Raw genomic sequence first — 11711 nt, forward strand, 5'->3', positions numbered from 1 at the left:
AGATCCCCCACTGCAAGAGAAACAGGCAGACTGGAGAGCAAGATTTACAAGAGGCTGACGCTGGGCTTGTTCGTCCTGCCAAAAAGGTGGTTAGCAGGGTGATCTGACAGAACGGGAGAGTTACAACGGGATAGTCAATCACTTCTCAGAAGCACCAGGCAATGGAACAAAGTATACTGACAGCAGAGTACAGCTTGGGAGGCTCAGGCTGGGCTTGGCAAAAAGTTTTCCCAGGAAGAGTAGCCTAGGACTAGTACAGGCTACCAGAGAGGTGGCCGGATTTCCGATATTGTTAGACAGAGACACAGGTGACTTGATGCAGTGTTGACAACGGTCCCAGCTCCAAGCTAATTTAAAACGAAGGTATCCTATGAATACAAATGTGGTTTAAGCCTTTATTTGACTGTTTCTGGAGGCAAGAAAAAGCGAGTGAATCTAGGTTCATATAGGATAAATTCATTTTACCACACAAAACTTGATGACTGTACTACTGTGCAAGACACAGAAGTAGCACCCACAGAGCAGTTATTCAGATGCTCTGCCCCATGTTTTGTCTTCAGTTTCAAGAATGGCCTGTTCAAGTGTGTTACACAGACTTTCAGATTAATTTCCTCAGCTAATACTCTGAGGTGGATGCCTAATTTGCCCAAGTAAAGTTACACTCTCCTTGGTGCATTCTCTTCAATGGCAGTCTGCCCTCTGTATTAGCGTACAACTTCCTTGAAACCAAACGACAGTGTTGATGTTATAGAGCAAATACAAAATTAGCTCTGCATTTGCTGACTACTCCCAGAAGATAGCTTGTTCTTCACTTCAGTCTAAGTACTGGAAAGTCAGTTTCTGAAACTTTCCCCTCCTTTCAAGTTATTTTCCCTAGGTAAGGCTCCAGCAAACAGTAACTTCTGTGATTATTATTGCTATTACAGTCTCTCATTTTATTTAATTAGTAATTATTTTAAATTACATGGCTGAATACGTCATTCAGCAATAAAGCCTCGTTCTTTGAAAAGCTTGAAACAGGGGCATTTTCAGCAAGGCTATAGCTCATATGGTTGAAGAACATCACATTTTGTTTCTGTGGTTCACCAAGGATATTAGGAGTAACCTTATTTCTGCTCAAAGGAGAATTCTGTTTGCACACGACTTTCCAGCATCCCAGCTGTGGATTTTCATAGAGACTGGCAGAAAGCAAACAGTGATTCCTACTGTTCCTTCACTCAGCGGTGAAGGATTTCCCCAAGCACCTCCACCATGCAGAGGTGGCAATACTGTTATACACCTCCCATTTGTGTAATCAGAAGATTTGCACTGCATGACCTTGGTCTAGTCAAGTTCAGGCCATGTACAGCAACAGAGCTGAAGCACTGGGCAGAACATGCCTGTTTGTGCCCAGGTACCACTCAAGTCCTAATGCAGCCCACTTGACAGTGGCAATTTCCAGTACAGATCTGACCAGAATCACAGGTCCCTAACTGTCCAGTCATTGCTATAACACTTACATTTATCTTCCATGTATTTAAAGAGGCTGATGATCACTTAACTATATCAATGAGTCTTTCCTTACTCTACCTTTGACGAACTACCTTAGTAAATGCCTTAAAAAGTAAAAAAAAAAAAAAAAAACAAACCATGCCACCACAACACTCCACACATCCAAAAAGACATTCAGGCTGCCTGACCAATGTATTTTGACTTTCTCACTGGATACTTTAAAATGTTTACGAACAAGCCCAACAGCAGGTTTTTAAGTTTTCCTCAATTAAATCTCACATTGCTGAGCACAGCTCACAGTTCTGCTCTCTTCAGATTTCCCTGAAGCCTTACTACACCTTCACGCATACTTGCTCCTTCTCCAGTTTCTGTAACATCAGCACATACATACACAAGCGGTGAGTTTACAGTGCCCCCAGACGTTACTAATACAATTAGCATCATGTAGAGGCCTAGGTGCCTCCCTCCCGGTGATGGCTCATTTAAGAATGCTCTTCTATTGGAGGTCACAGTAATAAATGATCTTCTGCTACAGACTTGTTGCAGTTAGCATGGAATTTTCCGTCTGAATCCATATCAAATATCTAACTGAAGTGTGGATGTACTAATTACCAAGAAAGCACAGCAGAATCAATCCCTTTCAATTTTATTTATATATAAAACTTAACAGTATAAAGCTTTACCGCCAGATCTTACTAATTAAAAAGGTTCAGGCAGCCTCCCACACCAATGTTCTGATGCACCTATCACAGAAACCACTTCAGACAACTCTTACCATCTCACCAGTGAAAGGGAAGGATCAAGCCAGCACAAACCCCTCATCTCACCATATGTCCCATCATCGTACTGTTACAGACATGGCTATGGAGCTTCCTTAGTCAACACGGCTTTAAGCAGGCAGAAAAGGGCACTAAGAAATAAGAGGAATGCTGAAAAGCATGCCAAAAGGGAGTCCTCCCACTTACTGTTTTGAGAAAGGAAACAAGAATGACAAGCAACAACTTTGCTTTTTGACTGAAAAATTTTAAAAGCCCAGGTCTGTTTGTTTAAAGGAGTGTCAGGGCCACCTGCTGCATCACAAAAAAAGCCAGAAAAGACATCAGTCACATTTTCACTTCTCTCCATCTCTGCAGATTCATAACTAGAGCAATGATATCTATAAGGACACAACCTTGGCTGGAGGTCCAGAAGGGATACAAAGAAAAATTTACAGCATGCAGGAAAAAGAGGTACTGGAGTAAAATATCTAGAAAGCCAGGTTTTACATGCTTAGGTGACTAGTGCTTATTAAACTTGGATTATTTTGCAATTCTTTAGTCTTCTCCCAGATCACTGACCCAAAAAAGTATTAAGTCATTCAAGTTTGCTACAAATGTAAAAGATTCGGTATGATGAAAAGAGTTTAAAGGCAGCTGGCACAGCAAAGCACAGCTGTTTATCATAGCACAACAGACAGTTCTTCAATCACACATCAGGGGCTACCAATAGAGTTTTATCAGGATCATACCTTTCAGACAAAACTTACTGAATTGTGGCTTTACAGCAAGTAATAAGTCTTTAAAGTCCACTGCAGAAAAACAGACTGCAAAGAAGCACCCATAAATGGTATTGAGCTATGCATGTACTACTTATAACTTCACAGTCTCCTAACACTTTTTAACATCATGAGACCCTTTCTTTGGTAGCCAAAAGAAACAGCTGTATACTACCTTCATGAAGACAAAGGTAATTTGTTTCCTTATAGGAACTGTCCCTTTGCCATCACTCAAGTACTGACCAAAGTCAACACATGTAAGAAAAGCTACCGCTAGTTGATGTGATAAAAAGATCCAAACGAGGCAAGCAGTCTATCTCCCTTTCTAATGTTCCCAGAATGGAAAAGAAAGGTCTAAATATCAGACATTTGCATAAACAAGCAACTTATTCTATTTATGCTGATGTTCATGATCTCCAGCCATCTGAGTTGAAAATTTGACTGGGTGGAATGAGATTCCCCCTACTGACTGCAGTCTTTTTCTCTTCAAAGAAGTAACTATAAAACCAGGAGTGTTCACAGAACTGAAAGCCCAATTTGTATATGCAACAAGCCATTCCATATTAAATCCAAGGAGCATTTTACTTGCCTCAACACTACAAAAGCAATTTGTTTCCAGACCGTGTAGAATAATTAGTTCACTCTTCACCAAGACAAGCTTTTTTCCATATTGTGCCTGTTACCCATACTGAGTTTCCAGAGAACAACCTGAACTCCATGCACATATCAGACTATTAATGCCATGGTCAGAATCAAGAACAGTTTCATCGTGTTTTAAGTTTTCACCACCACTTCCTTCTCTGACAAACTAAACATTGCCACCTACTGACTCTGTCAAAACCTGATATTTAAATGACTTACTCCCCACTCCCACACACAATGCTGAAGATGCACAACAGCAACTGTACAGAAAGAGCACTAAAGCCCAGATCAAGAAACTATAAATTGATGCCTGATAATCTCAGCTATTATTGTTACTTGTTTTCTTCCAACGCTGTAACTACTTTAAGTTGTCAAATTTTAGTAATTTTAATCCAGGTCTTGATCTTGCAACGTGAATATCAAGCACGCATTTTTTACAATAAAAGACCCAACCTTAAATTCATGCAACTGTCTTATGTGAGGACAACCACAGCTCCTTACAAGCTTTATAACAGCACCGGATATTCTAGATTGTATAGTCCAGGTTAGAGCTTGAATGCCGTGGTCCAGGTAACTCAGAAAAAGTAACATCTCTTGCTGCTTTTCCAAGATTTTCCCATACCTATGGTTTGACAAATAAGAAAAACCCCTATGGTTATTCTTGCATCATGCAGCTCCAGCAGCACCAAAGACAGAACTAAAACATTATTTTTATTATTCTTTCATATAATTACATTATCGAACAAGAAATACCTATACAGTCACAAAAGTTTGTCACAGTGTATGAATAAGGGTTCTGCTTCGCAGCTGCTGCACATATTCTTTTGCTTGGTCAAAACCAGTCTTTGGTGGCTCTGGAGGAGGAGGAGGACCTTCCACCAACTTCACAAAGTAATGGCACCTGACGATTTTCATGATGCCAAACATGCCTTTGCCATGGTAACGAATCCGCTTCATATAGCGGCCTTTGCCTGCTGTTGACTCAGCTGAAGGAAAAAGGTGGGGGGGAGAGAAGACTATTCAGTCAAGAATAAACTACTACACATCTGCAACTGAAATACTGTCTGGACAGTATATTTTTCATGACTGCATACGAAAAGTTCATTCTACTCAGGATTCTCTCTTCCACCTTTCTTCTATTACTTTTAGTGGATTACTGCTAGAGGAATCTGTGAGTTGAATTAACACTTCAGGAGCACCAGAAAAGATGAATTTAGAAAGTATGCATGCAAAGATAAATACGTAGTAAAGGACAAATCCAAAGGAAGCTCATGGAGCAGTTACTAGATTATATAGCTCTTTCTGAAGGTGGTATTAATTCCACTGCTTTTCAGTAGTTTGTCTCATGAATTTCTGTAGAAGTCTTACAGACTTCATTTTTCCTCCTTTCTTCCTTTATTGCATTCATCATGGGTATTTTCATTATCTACATGCTCAGTCCTGCACTAGCAGATAAACCTTATGGCAGAGACCTGGAAGGCTCCAAAGAATTCTAATCAAACCTGCTCTACAATCCAGGTTACTTTAAGCTTGAGGTCAACTTAATAACATTTATACCATATTTGGCACAATGAGAATTTTTTTCTTTGGGACTAAAAACATTACAAGTAAACATTTCTCTAACACTTTTCTAGGCAAGAAAGTGCTGTAGTTATTACAAGCTTATCCTGTAATCATCTATAACAAAGCCTTTTTTAATAAAAACTCTAGTGTCAATATTGATTTATTTTTATTCTGTTTCTAATAGAAGTTTAGATTCTGATCCTGCAAAACTAATAGTACTAGCCACGGACAAAGCTTCCAGCATCTATGTTCACATTAAACGTATTAACATACATTAAAACATAGTAAAAGTTTGCTTCTCATTTGCTTAATCTTTCATAATCATACCTAACATCTTCCTCACTGGGACTTTCTGTTCACGTAGGGAGCAGAAACCCCACTTTGAGATGAATGCATCTTATAAACAACGCATCTAGCAGATGCCAGAGCACCACCAGTCAGACATCAACTATAACAAACTGATGGCTGAAGGCTCAGCAGCCACACTAACTTCAGCTGTGCTGCAAGTCAGAAGCACACACCTTTCATGTTTCGGTAAACATGAGTTTACTAGAAACCATCCTCTACTCATTTCCGCTGATTTGAAGCAACAACACTTTGTTAAGGATAAATTATTTTTTATGACATTTTTCTGCATTAAAAATAAGAAGAAAATGTACCTATATGTAAATTTGATTTGAATTCCACATTGTGATTTCTTACTGCCATTTCCTGCGCTTCTAACAGGACCTGTAACCAAAGGAAAAGAAATTGAAATATTGAGTAGGAATTTAAGAAACGCTCTCTCTTATCTCTAGACAACAGGGAAGAAATTGCATGTTTAAGTCAGTAACACAAAAAGTATTCTATAGAGACCAGAACTCTTGAAAGACAACCATCTTTTATGTAAATACGTTCTTTGCATACAGACTGAAAAACTTACTATGTTTTTGGGGAGGAAAGGGAGGGGAAAAGATGGTTGCCACCAGCATGTGTCAGCCATCCATCCATGGACCTCTGCCTAATCAGACATGAGACTAGAAACAAATTCCAAGGTAGGCAAAATGAACTTTTCAATACTTTCAGCTAATATAGGATACATCTTTGTCATTATTACGCCAGAAAGCGCTTCAGCCTAGGAAATGAGTAATTTGAGACTCCTAACAACTACACTGTATGACAAACTTTCATGCCTTTACAGAACTCAGTCCTTTCCATGATATCCTTCATCTCTAACAGTTTTAAGAACCAAAGCACAAAGATGTAGCAGCCATTAGTGACAAGGACTCTACATTATTTACCATGAACTTAACACCAAGCATTGTTAGAGAGGGTACCCACATGTAATTTATTATCGTTACAAGTTAAAACAGCCAGCACAAGTGATCTCAGCATATTACCCATAAGTCACAACATTACACAATGGCTACAAAAATACGTTGTTTGAACATGCTCCCAACAGGCTTAATAGAAGCATAGAAAAACACAGAAACAGAAGCATCTCCAAACTTCTGGTGATAGATACTGATTTTAAAATTTTATTGAAACTAGGAGTGTTATAAGAATACTACTACATACCTCTTTGATCACCTTTGCTCCCTTTTTATCACTAAATTCCAGCTGAGCAAGAGCCTGATCAATGGACATTCCTTTTATCTGCAATCAAAGTGATAAAATTAATTTTTTTTTTCAATTACAAATGCTTCCCTTCTCTTACTCAGAAGACAGTATTTAAATTATTTTGTTATTATAAAAGAGCAAATCAAAAGACTTTCGTTTCCTTAATTACCATTTCTTCAATGCAACATCTTACATACAGAACTTCTGAGCTAAATATTGAATAAATCTTGATAAAACATTCAATATTTTTTTCCTTATGAGAAAAAGAGCCCATTACTGCCCTTCACAGTTCCCTTTGCCATCTCCTGCTAGGCAGGAACCAACACAGAAATTCTTCCATAGCGCATAATCTGCATATGATCCTGGGTACACATTTGAAAGCATACTAGGATAAAGCAGCTAAAACAAACTACAAACAACTGTTGGTCTGCACAGACGCACACTCTTCCCCAGGACTCTATTATGAAGATGCTGATTAGACTGGGACTGAACTAGGCTGGTAAGGCAAGTATAGCAACTAAATTTTGCATTCTAACAAATACAGTCCAAAGTGCTTTTTGCTTACCAGTTTTGCCAGATACCACATCTTATCTTTGCTATATTTTATTTCCCTCCGACAGTGATATATTTCCTAGGTGCAAAAACAAAGTTAGAGGATCAGTAACTTTGCTGTGAAAACAACAATGCAGCACACACATCTGCTCCACAATCTATTTTCTTACTAGGAATAAAATAAGCATGACTCCCCCTGCAATACCGTGTCCGTACCAAACCAGGCATAAGCTTCTGACATTCGAAACTGAAAGCATTGAAAAAAAGCAGCTAGCACACAGAAAATTTTACTACAATCTTATGAGAATTAGTTTATAAACAGAAATCCCTGAAAAAGATAATCAGAAGATTTTTCATCATTTTTTCCTTCCCTCTTCCCCCCCTTTTGAAGCAGCCTAAGGCTGACATGCCCATTCAGTCTTCAAAATATTACTCTGCTATCAAGTCAAGTTACTGGGATAGCAACTAAATAATACCACCAGAATGAACTTAATTAGCTTTTCAGAACTGAAGAGGGTTTCAAGTTTGATTGGTATGAAGAGCTGTCTCCAGAGAGCCATTTAACATTATTATTGTACTAATAGGGACCAAAACTAGCTAGTAAAATTTAACATCAATAAAACTTTGAAAGAGATGGCATTCTTTAGGAACAGGTGAAAAACTGATTTAATAAGCAAGCTGGTCAATGACTGCATTTTTTACATGCACTGCATTAGTCAGCACAGTACACAGTATGCATTTCTACATCCTAGGCTATGATGTTCACAGAGCAATAAATGCTCACGGCCCACAAAAGCATGTGTCCAAAAAAACCCTATTCTTTTGAGATGCAAACACTTTACTGAGCAGTGTGCCTAATGGGCCACAACACATTAATTCCCAATGAAGAACAATTACAGAAAAAGAATTCCAAAATATCAGTTCTTGACAGTAAGGAAATACTGAAGAATTAACCTAAAATTCTCATGAGTTCTGCTGTAGAGAAAGCAGCACTGATTAATCCCTTCAGTGATCCAATAAAAAACGGTTTTCATCTGCAACAAATTAAGAAGCTTGCTTCTGTTTACATTTAACTGTATTTCCCAGTTATAAAATGATCAGTAAGAGGGGACAGGGAGAAACAGGCATAAACCTACCATTATCAGAAACTAATCTGTTATGATTGCATTTAAAAAATTGACCAATGTTACTTATGTTGACTTTTCCAAAAGCTGTCTTGAAGAGCTATTAGAAAGCCCTACACCAAGCATACAGGTAAGAAAAGAAAATTTTAGCTTCTTTGCTTCAGTTTATGGCTTAGTAAAACACAAGTTATTGTGCAACAGACTAAAGAAACCACCCCACTGTACAGTACATATAGAATGGCTTCCTAAGGAGAAAAAAAAAAAAAAAAAAAAAAAAAAAAAGACTCCTGCAATCACGTGCCACATCTGACTCACACATCCCTCCCCACATAGTTTTAGAACCTCTTGGTCCACATTAAACATTCCAAGCAACTGCTATGATAGAAAACAACCTCTGAGTAGCTTCCCTAAGGGAAGGCCACAGCAAGAGGCAACACACTATCAGACTTCAAGGAATCTATAACGCAAACAAATTTAAGAAATGAATAGCGTGCACTCTATTGTACCTACATCAAACAGGCACCGCTAGTTCCACTACTTAGCAAAAGTCTGTGCACAGAAGCAACAATGCAGTCACTTTGTTCTCTAGTTATTTACTGTCAGTACAAACAGAACAAACGCATAATGATACATCCTGGGTAATTTCTTCCTCCTTGTAGTTCAGAGACTTCTACAAAGAGTGGATGGTATACCTTTACAGTCTGCATCACATATCAGGTAGATGATCAGCTGCAAGCAACCTGAAGCTCCAATGTAATTTAGAAATGGAAAGTATTCTAAGTGATGCTAACTTTTACAATATAGATATGCCAAACTGACTAAAATCTTAAACAAACGAATAAGCTGTCAAACTAGTGCCTTGTGGAATTGCCCAGAGACAATCTGTTCGGAAATTGCTAAACATAAACAGGGATGGAAATTCATAGGTGTATGCTTACAGCTGGTCTCCGAGGTTCCCCAGGCAGCTGCGGAGGGTAAACAATCCTGTTCTTTTTCTCCCACTTCCCAATTTTCTGCAGAGATGTGCTTGTGTGGATGCATGACAGAGGAAAAAGGCTACTGGATGCTAGCCACCTGCAAGACACGACCAGTCTTCACTGCTGAACATTGGAGTTCTTTGTCCCTGCCCAGTTTATCTGGAAAATTGTGAACTTACCCATCTTGATAAAGAGAACTGACACATTTGATTACTCACAAAATAAAACTGTCCACATTCTCTACAGTTTACATTGAAAGGGGTTTTAATTCAAAAAGTAGCCTCAGGATTCCTAACCTAACTGGTCATGAACCAGAACTGACATTGGTACAGCATGAGATTCCACATTAAGTGTCTCCAGATCATTGCACAGTCACCTCTTTCTTCTTACGTGGGGTTCATTACTCACAAAAATAACTTACATCTTTTCCAAGACCATCCAATGCTTATTTAACTTTTACCCACCCAACAACATTTTTAGCAGTGAAAACTATCCTAGTTTTTCAAGGGACTGAGCATCAAGAAAGTATTAGCGTTTCATAAACATTCTAAAATTTGAAGGGAAAGATATTCTGAACTATTTTCAATATGCAATCATGTCGATGCAAGACAGCTGATCGCAAAAACCCCTCCGTTTTCAGTCAGATCACCCGCCTCAGTTTCAGAAAAACCAAGTTACGTTCTGCCCCCTGCTGACTAGCTAAAGCAGTACGCTGGGCGGCCACTCGCAACTACAAGAAGTAAGTTAAGTTCAGGAGCAGATACTGCGAGTTTTACTAAGGCTTGAACGGCTTTGTGCAGGTAACCACACGGTGAAAAGCATTTTAAAAACAACGGGCAAACAGAACACACTGATTAGTTTCAAAAGGGCACTGTACACCGTAATGTTTTCACATCCTATCAGTAGGGGGTAGCATAATATACAAATTCAAATGTTACGGAATATTTTTTAAGGTATTTACCAAACCCTGTTTATTTGTTTAATGCTTAAAAATTCCACTCATCAAGACAATTCATCATCACCAGACATAATATCACCGATTAATACAGGAAAATATTTGACAAGCACGTGAATATCATTTTACAATTTAACATGTCAAGCAGTATGAACTCAGTATTGTCTTCCCGGTATTAACAGAACACATTAATAAATTTGATGAACTAAGGAATCTTACATATTCTCTCTCTTAAGGTAATCCAACCTCATATGAAGAGCAACTCTATTAATCACAGCTTTAAGAGAAGTAAGAGAACACAAACACATTTTAAGCAAAAGAAAACAATGACAAGCAACAAACAAAAGTACTTCATATATGAGTAAGTGGAACAGTAAAGAAAAATCTGAGCACCTTTCTAGAAAGAATCATGCATAAGTAGCAACTGGGAGATATACAGACTAGAAGAACAGAGTAAAACAATTTGGATGTAATTCAGTTCAAGGAAAGGCAGTACCCAAAGCACAGCCAACATCAGCCTATTTCTTCTTCCTTCAGTGACACAGGCCTCTGCAATGCATTTACCTCCACAGGCCCTAGTGGAGACCAAAGCTCTGCACTTTTGAGACTCCACATCAGCCTTTCTTCTGAAGTCAGGGATATAGTCAGCTATGACAGCTACTCCCTCAGCACAGCTCCACCATTTCCCCAGACTGAAGAGAAAGACCAGTAACTACAGAAAAAGCAACGACTGGGGATAGCGCAGAGGGCAGCAACACGTACTGTGTTACTGACCCGCACCATAAAACTGGAGCAAATCTGGATGCCCGATAGAAAGGGGTCGAGAGAGAGGCATCTCCATCACGCCACAACCTCCAAGTTCCCACAAAGGCACTACAGAGGCACAAAGTGACCTTTCCCCACAGCTCCGGGGCAGGGCCAGAAGCCAGCAAGAAGGCCGAGCCTGACGACCGGGACCTCCAGGCCGGGGACCCCCTGAGCGGGGCGGCTCCTGCTCCACCGCCTGCTCCGGACCGCGGCAGAGCCAGACTCACCTCTCCGGCCGCGCCCAGCCGAGGAGACGGCGCACCCAGGCACCACCTAAAAGGGAGTAGCACAGTGAGCGAGGATTGAGCAGACGAGACCCTCCGAAACCAGCACTCCCGCTCCGTCCCCTCAGACCTACCCGCGCCAAGGGCCCACGGCGCCGCCATCTTGCCCGCCGCGCTTCACGGCAGGCGCTCCGGGGGCAGGCGCGGTGAGGCGCGGGGTTTGCGACGGGTTTGCGACGGCGT

General features: G+C 39.9%; 1 protein-coding gene across 2 annotated transcripts; it reads right to left on the minus strand.

Annotated features, from left to right (window-relative positions):
• Positions 1-3588: 3588 nt before the first annotated feature.
• Positions 3589-11703, minus strand: MRPL22 (mitochondrial ribosomal protein L22). Of its 2 annotated transcripts, XM_056349644.1 has the most exons (8): positions 11603-11703; positions 11472-11517; positions 9444-9579; positions 7395-7460; positions 6788-6865; positions 5890-5959; positions 4421-4653; positions 3589-4289 (listed from the first exon to the last, which is right to left on the minus strand). In XM_056349644.1, the coding sequence occupies exons 1-7, from the start codon at positions 11628-11630 to the stop codon at positions 4442-4444; spliced, it is 636 nt and encodes a 211-aa protein (XP_056205619.1). In that variant the 5' UTR covers positions 11631-11703; the 3' UTR covers positions 3589-4289; positions 4421-4441. The 2 variants fall into 2 exon arrangements, with proteins under 2 accessions (XP_056205619.1, XP_056205618.1); XM_056349643.1 differs by lacking the exon at positions 3589-4289 and having other exon boundaries at positions 4362-4653.
• Positions 11704-11711: the final 8 nt, after the last annotated feature.

Source organism: Falco biarmicus, chromosome 8, assembly GCF_023638135.1.
Source record: "Falco biarmicus isolate bFalBia1 chromosome 8, bFalBia1.pri, whole genome shotgun sequence".
In the NCBI taxonomy this organism is placed as follows: domain Eukaryota; kingdom Metazoa; phylum Chordata; class Aves; order Falconiformes; family Falconidae; genus Falco; species Falco biarmicus.

Excerpts from the sequence above, each read along its gene's own strand:
- MRPL22 (XM_056349644.1), bottom strand. The coding sequence starts at position 11,630 with ATGGCGGCGCCGTGGGCCCTTGGCGCGG. Across the intron at positions 7,461-9,443 it reads GGGAACCTCGGAGACCAGCT|GAAATATATCACTGTCGGAG; the intron begins GTAAGCATACAC and ends TTTTGCACCTAG. Across the intron at positions 6,866-7,394 it reads TGTGGTATCTGGCAAAACTG|ATAAAAGGAATGTCCATTGA; the intron begins GTAAGCAAAAAG and ends CTTTGATTGCAG.